This window comes from Palaemon carinicauda, chromosome 40 (genome assembly GCF_036898095.1).
Source record: "Palaemon carinicauda isolate YSFRI2023 chromosome 40, ASM3689809v2, whole genome shotgun sequence".
Taxonomy (NCBI): domain Eukaryota; kingdom Metazoa; phylum Arthropoda; class Malacostraca; order Decapoda; family Palaemonidae; genus Palaemon; species Palaemon carinicauda.
Window position 1 is genome coordinate 14,022,995 of NC_090764.1, and position 7,500 is coordinate 14,030,494.

The window sequence follows — 7,500 nt, forward strand, 5'->3', positions numbered from 1 at the left end:
AATGTTTCATATAGAGAGACAATTATCTCATTTAAATAGACCGTACATTAAATTTCTGATGTCCCTGACTTTTCCTTGTCAAAATTTACTAATTGAATAAGAATATCATTTCCTTTTTAAAAGAATGCTTCAGATAGAGCGACAATTATCTCATTTAAATCGACCGTACAATAAACTTCTGATGTACCTGACTTTTCCTTGTCAGAATTTAGTTTTCGAATAAGAATACAATTTTCTTTTTAAGAGAAAGCAAAAGATAGAGCGACAATTATCTCAATTAAATGGACCGTACATTAAATTTCTGATGTACCTGACTTTCCCTTGTCAAAATTTACACATTGAATAAGAATATAATTTATTTTTTTAAAAGAATGCTTCACATAGAGCGACAATTATCAATTAAATCGACCGTATATTAAATTTCTAATGTACCTGACTTTTCCTTGTCAAAATTTACTTATCAAATAAGAATTTAATATCCTTGTCATTGGAACAGTAAATTTTCAAGTCATACTCCAGGGATCTGGTCATTTATGAAACAATATCAAGATAATTTCGTCTTTCTCGACTAACTTAAACCACTTCGGACTCCAGCGGGTTACGGCGAGAATCTTCAGCGTTGGAGGCGTTTTCAGCTAGAGGGCGCGGCCCTTTGACATAACATGTCATTAGTAGCGTTGATGCACTTCTGTGTCGTCCCGAGGGTCGGAGTGGACGTCTGTGTCTGTGTGCTATACCCAGTAGCTAGAGGTCGTAATGACAAGGTTGCCAGATGGGTTAGTGTAAAAGTCCCCTAAACTCATGATAAAGAAAATCCCCAAAACAACTCAAAAATCCCCATTTCCACAAATATATTTCCTTGTGATCATTACTCACTATACTTCATATAAATGCAAGTACACTAATTGCAACAATATAAAGGATATAAATGCAAATAAACAAATTGCAACAATCTGAAGTATAAAAATGCAAGTAAACAAATTGCAACTACATAAAGGATTACTTATCTCTGTTTCTTCTTCATAGAAATTCTGACAGAATATCCCCATCAGACACCAAAAACCCCCAAATCTAGGGATAAATCCCCATAACTGGCAACACGGGGTAATGACAAGGTTGTGTGTGTGTGTGTGTGTCCCAGAAGACAACGACGGCTCCTGCCATCGGGTAGTTTACCTTTGATAACCATCTTCGAAGAAGGGATGGAGGGGGGAGGAGGAGAACTGCAGGACTCACTTCTTACTGTATTATATCCTTTCCTCCTCCTCTTTCAACTTGTGTCTCCCCTCCTGCCATTGTTACCAATTATTACTTGACTTTGCTTTACCAAGCCGGATTATTATTATTATTATTATTATTATTATTATTATTATTATTATTATTTTACTAAGCTACAACCCTAGTTGGAAAACCAGGATGCTATAAGCCAGAGGGCTCCAACAGGGAAAAATAGCTCAGTGAGGAAAGGAAATAAGGAAAAACTAGAAGAGAAGTTTAAGAACAGTAATAACATTAACATTAAAATAAATCTTTCATATACAAACTAAAAAAACTTCAAAATAACAAGAGGAAAAGAAACAAGATATCTATTCGATATATTCCCTGTCGTTTATTCTTCCGTAACATATTTACATCAAATTTATCTTTATTTCTCGAATTTCTTCCATTTAATTTCATTCATTCTATTACAATTAATAAATCTTATTCACCAATACACTTTATTCCCTCTTCCATTCTGCCATCCCATTGATTTATTGTAAATCTCCACTTACCATAAGCTTTATTACAATCGGGCACATTAATCCATCTAATTTCTCTCCCTCTTGTTTTTTTAAGGTGACCGCCTCCTTAAAGTTTTTATAGTTCATATAGGAAATATTTATTTTAATGCTGTTATTATTCTTAAAATAATTTATTTTTCCTTGTTTCCTTGCCTCACTGGGATATTTTCCCTGTTGGAGACCCAGGGCTTATAGCATCCAACTAGGGTTGTAGCTAAGCAAGTAATAATAATAATAATAATAATAATAATAATAATAATAATAATAATAATAATAATAATAATCATCATCATCATCACCATCATCATCATCATAATAATAATACCTATGTGTTCCCTCTCTTCCTTGTTCCAGCGATATCCATCACCGATCATTTAAGTAACTTTTATAAATATGATTATAAGCAGAAGGAGAGAGATCCTGTAGCCTCATATACCAGAAGACGCTGTTGCGTGTCTGATGTGTATCTCTTATTGTCCCTCCTTCATTATTTGTTGTAAAAGAAAGAAAAGAAAAAAAGCCTCGATTTTCTGTAATATCAGTAAAGTGCGGTAATTTTTGCGTCGGTTCGACATGCATTCTTGTATAGGTGGACGATCAGGCGATATTCTCGTACGTAATACTGCATGCATTGAAGACAGCTCTCCTTAAATTGCCATAATTAGTATGGTATTTGAACGCTTGGAGAAGTCCGCAAATAGATTCATATTTTGTATTTTTGTACTTATCATGAGCACACGCATGTACGCATGTACATAATTATGTATCTATCTTTCTGCGTGTGTATATGACTGTAATGTTTGTGCAGTTTGTATGACGTTGCATGTTTGAATGTCTTAATTCTCGCTCCTTAGAATGTATGATAACTTATCGTGTCTTTTACATAGTCTTTTTTGCAGTATAAAATAACGATATATTTCAATGCGGTTACTGTTCTTAAGATATTTCATTTTAATAGTTCATTACTTCTCTTTTAGTTTATTTATTATTTTTTCCCCTTTCCTCGCTGTGCTATTTTTCCCTGTTACAAACCTTGGGGTTATAGCATCCTGCTTTTTCAGCTGTGGTGTAGCTTCGATGATGATAATAATAATAAGGAGAAGAAGAAGAAGAAGAATAATAATGATAATAATAATAATAATAATAATAATAATAATAATAATAATAATAATAATTTGATCAAAATAATTATAATAATAATAATAATAATAATAATAAAAACAATTATAATAATAATAATAATAATAATAATAATAATAATAATAATATTTCTCTTCTCATTTCAGGTACGGTTTCTGAAGCTCTTGCAGCCCTCTCTACACGTTCAGGTAAAATATATCCACGATTTATATTTCAGTCATTATTTCTAATAATAAGCATTCTCTCTCTCTCTCTCTCTCTCTCTCTCTCCTCTCTCTCTCTCTCTCTCTCTCTCTCTCTCCATTTAGTTTTATGGCCATTATTACCGCAACTAGAGGGGAAAATACCCGTGAAAGTGGTATATGATTAGCGGTTATATAAAGGGTTAAAACACTATTCGTGAAAAAAATTACATAGTGTTGGATAGGTGATTAAAACGATCGGGCTGAAAAATGCCATTATGTATTGATAATGGTATGTGTTTTGAGAACTAGAAGTACTGATATATATATATATATATATATATATATATATATATATATATATATATATATATATATGTGTGTGTATATATATATATATATATATATATATATATATATATATATATATATATATATTGGTATATATATGTATATATATGTGTATATATATATATATATATATATATATATATATATATATATATGTGTGTGTGTGTGTGTGTGTGGGTATATATATATATATATATATATATATATATATATATATATATATATATATACACTTACTATGTGTGTATGATATCCGTGTTTGTTGCCACATCAACGAACCAAGTTATTGTAATAACCCCAGTGGTTTAAACTGTTTACGAATATTTAATGTTCTCAGTAATATTGTCAGTTCATTTTTGTTTCATATTTCCATTTTGACATGTTTATTTTTAAATCCATAGCCCCTCACCAGAATGTATAAACATAGTATTGGTTTAATATCTAAAAATTAGATTTTTAATATCTAAAACTTAATTGAAAAAAATTAGAGCTTGGCTTTAATTATTCGATTCCATCTTCCTTGCGTTATAATGAATGAATGAATGATTTAAAAGTTTTCAGGCATCCTGACATCTGAGGTCATTGACGCCTCCTTGCGTTATAAGGGTTGCTATAGATGAATAGGTTAAAAGACCAAAGAGAAAATGCCCTTGTTGTTACTCCGTAACGTTGAAGAGGCAGGGAAATCACAAAAGTTTTTCCCCCTAGACGACCTTGGCAGCCATTACTGATCGTTCCTTGATTAGACAGTTCCGACTTCAAGTGTCGCATAAGTTGATGCTGATCCAGCTCGACTGTAGGATGGAACGCGGACTTACAGGTTGAGGTTTGCCATTTATTTTTCCAATGCTAAGTACGCTTCATTTGCTTCTTTTCTGGTGGCCTACTGGAAACGTCCTTACCTGACGATCGCCGGACTGGAGTTCGAGTCCCGGTCAAATTCGATAATTTCTTGCAGCGTCTGTGACCTTACCATCCTTGTGAGCTTAGGATGGAGCGTTTGGGGGACGCTATATGTATACCTGCTGAGTCATCAGCAGCCATTCCTGGCCCTCCCTGGTCCTAGCTTGGGCGCTGACCCTATGTATTTATGGTCATTCTCAAGTACATTGTCCTGCTAACCATGGCAATGTCACTGTCTTTTGCGTATGCCATTCATGAGAGGCCTTTAAACCTTTCAGTCGAACTATATCTAAACAGATTCTAGCTTTAATATACAGAAGAATATACAGATATCAGTAGAGATACCTTAACGTGGTGAAAGGGCTTGTGCATCGCCATGATCAGCAAAGCTGAACAAGTCAGGGCCACCCATACTAGGTAGGTTTGCTGCGAGCGATCAGACACAAGTCTCCTATCATCACCAACCTGCAGTGGCCAACACGGTGATGAAAAAGATCAAACCTCAAACATGACTCAGGACACGTCTGAGGCCTTTGTCTTGCAGTAAACTAGAAATGGCTACATTTTTTGTTGTTTTTGTTGTAGTTGTAGTTGTTGTTGTTGTTGTTGTTGTTGTTGTTGTATATTGAAAGAAGCAAGAGAGTGAAAGAGGGAGGCTGTTTACAAATCCGGTTTTGGCGTCTTTGTCCCCTCTCTTCTTCTTCTTTTCTCTCAACAGCGAGGCGTTTTTCCCATCGTCTGAGTAGTATTGACCGAGGGCCATTTATCTGCCGGCGTCCAGGCATATCAGCGTTAATGAAGCGCCTTAGCCAATCTCATCTCATCTTACTAACTTCTCGCTGGCGCGAACCAATCAGAGAAAGCGTTGCATCAGGCGTAGGCGATGGCCGGGGCAGCGATGCCATATTGTGTTGGTGCGAGGTTGCCTATTGAAATTGTACTCTGTGTGTGTGTGTGTGTGTGTGTGTGTGTGCGTGGATTTTAGATATAGGAAAAACAACCGTCATATATTCAAGCAGGACTTCGTTTACGAACGAACATACTGTATGTGTTCTTCCAGAGAGAGAGAGAGAGAGAGAGAGAGAGAGAGAGAGAGAGAGAGAGAGAGAGAGAGAGAGAGAGAATGCTTCCTCCAGTTTTAGTCCGACCCCTGCCACCCCCCCCCCCCCCAATCTCCTTTGTCTTTAGGGAAATGACTATAGGCAAAGGCTGCTTGTGACAGTGTTGCTGGGCTGGAAAAGGGTTAGGAACCCCTATTCCGGTTTTTAATCAAAATCTCTCTCTCTCTCTCTCTCTCTCTCTCTCTCTCTCTCTCTCTCTCTCTCAATATAGATATATGTATGTATACATGAGTTCATAATAACCTACTTAATACATAGCTATTATAAATTCTATCTCACTGAATTGCTTTTAATTTCTATCACACAATAAACTGAAGCACTTCCTTTCATTTCTATAATTATTTTTACGATTCGTAAAATATCTGGAATCCAGAATATGGATCATGAATACCACCTTCTGGAAGAAATTTCATCCAGATAATACTTTCGAAATGATCTCACAGCTTTCTTCATTCTCTCGAATCAAGTCTCCCGAGTTTCTTGGAAGCTCCAAATGGAAAGGAAACAATAGGAAACCGTACTCACTAATATTCCATTCGTTAGCGCTTTGGATTTTCTCAAAAGAGCCGCCTCTGTTATACGAGGCAGTAGTAGGCTTATACTTGTTGGTGATTAGTCTTTGGGAGACTGAGTATGTATGTATGTGTGTGTGTGTTTGTGAGGTTCTCTTATTGATTAGAGGCCTATATCTTTCCCAGTCCCCCCATCACTAATTCTGGCCCTGTTTTGTACTTGTTTCACTTAATGAGAGTCTTGGTCTTTAACGTTTATTACTTATTTTCGCTCATTACTGACTGTGTGTGATGGCCAGCGTAATTTCTTGATGCTACTGTTGATTTTCTTTCCGATTTAAAGTGAACTCTTCGTCGTTTTACACTTCTAAAATGATGTTAAGGTCTCATGTATACCATGACCTTCCACTGTCTTGGGTTAGAGTTCTCTTGCTTGATGGTACGCTCGGGCACGCTGTTCTGTCTTGTTTCTCTTATTGTTTTGTTGTAGTTTTGATAGTTTATATTTGAAATATTTATTTTAATGTTGTTACTGTTCTTAAAATATTTTAATTGCTTAATCACTTCTCTTATTTCCTTGTTTCCTCTTTTCGCTGGGCTATTTTCCCTGTTGGAGCCCCTGGGCTTATAGCATCCTGCTTTTCCAACTAGGGTTGTAGCTTAACAAGTAATAATAATAATAATAATATTAATAATAATAACCTACAATTCTCAAGCAATGATCTTCAGGCCATTATGTACTGTTGTATATTAATTGGCTGAACTATGACTGTTCTTGCTTCTTCATTTTTCAATTCTGGAACAGAAAATATTTCATCTTCGGCTTCGGTTAATTCATATTTTTTTTACTATTTTTAGTAAATATTCTTCAATACTTGAACGTCAATTTATGATAATTATCATCAATTCATAATTAAATATTATCAGTACTATTTTATTAATATCATTTACTAATATTAACAGACTATACGAAATTAACGGTAGAATTGCCTTGTAAAAATAAAGATTCGTAAGCTTCAATTAGTTAATTTAATAAAAATAATAATAATAATAATGTTTATTGGACAAAAACATATTTACATACAAAATATTTACAAAAAAAGATTCGGTCCAAGCCCATGTGGAGCAGAGCTCTTCGGGCAATAATACAAATAAAATAATATCTTCAATTAAAAAAATTTATAAAAAGTAAATATTGATATAGATAAACTAAATGTACACATACATATACACAAGTATATACATATGCATACATATACAAATACATTACACACATGTACATATACATACACATATACACATAGTGTCATCTAAAATTACATGATTTTCTGAAACGTCTCTATCTAATCAAGTTAGATATTTTCCTTTATTTACCAGTTCTCCCACATCACGTTCCAGTTCATAATTGTACCGTATCGAATTATATTAATTCAATCCAGCACTTGTACGCTGTAGCAGGTGTTCGCTGTATTCCATTTACGGTACCAAAACCAAGAATTTTCAGATTAAT

The 7,500-nt window shown here is 34.4% G+C and overlaps 1 protein-coding gene across 1 annotated transcript in view; it reads left to right on the top strand.

The window, feature by feature from the left end:
* The window catches only part of LOC137631705 (uncharacterized), a 550,730-nt gene extending 546,855 nt beyond the window's left edge, over positions 1 to 3,875 (top strand). The window contains exons 5-6 of the mRNA XM_068363583.1: positions 3,068 to 3,109; positions 3,856 to 3,875. Of these exons, the coding sequence (XP_068219684.1) occupies positions 3,068 to 3,109; positions 3,856 to 3,875 (62 nt within the window). The remainder of the gene's footprint in view (positions 1 to 3,067; positions 3,110 to 3,855) is intronic.
* The last annotated feature ends 3,625 nt before the right edge of the window (positions 3,876 to 7,500 follow it).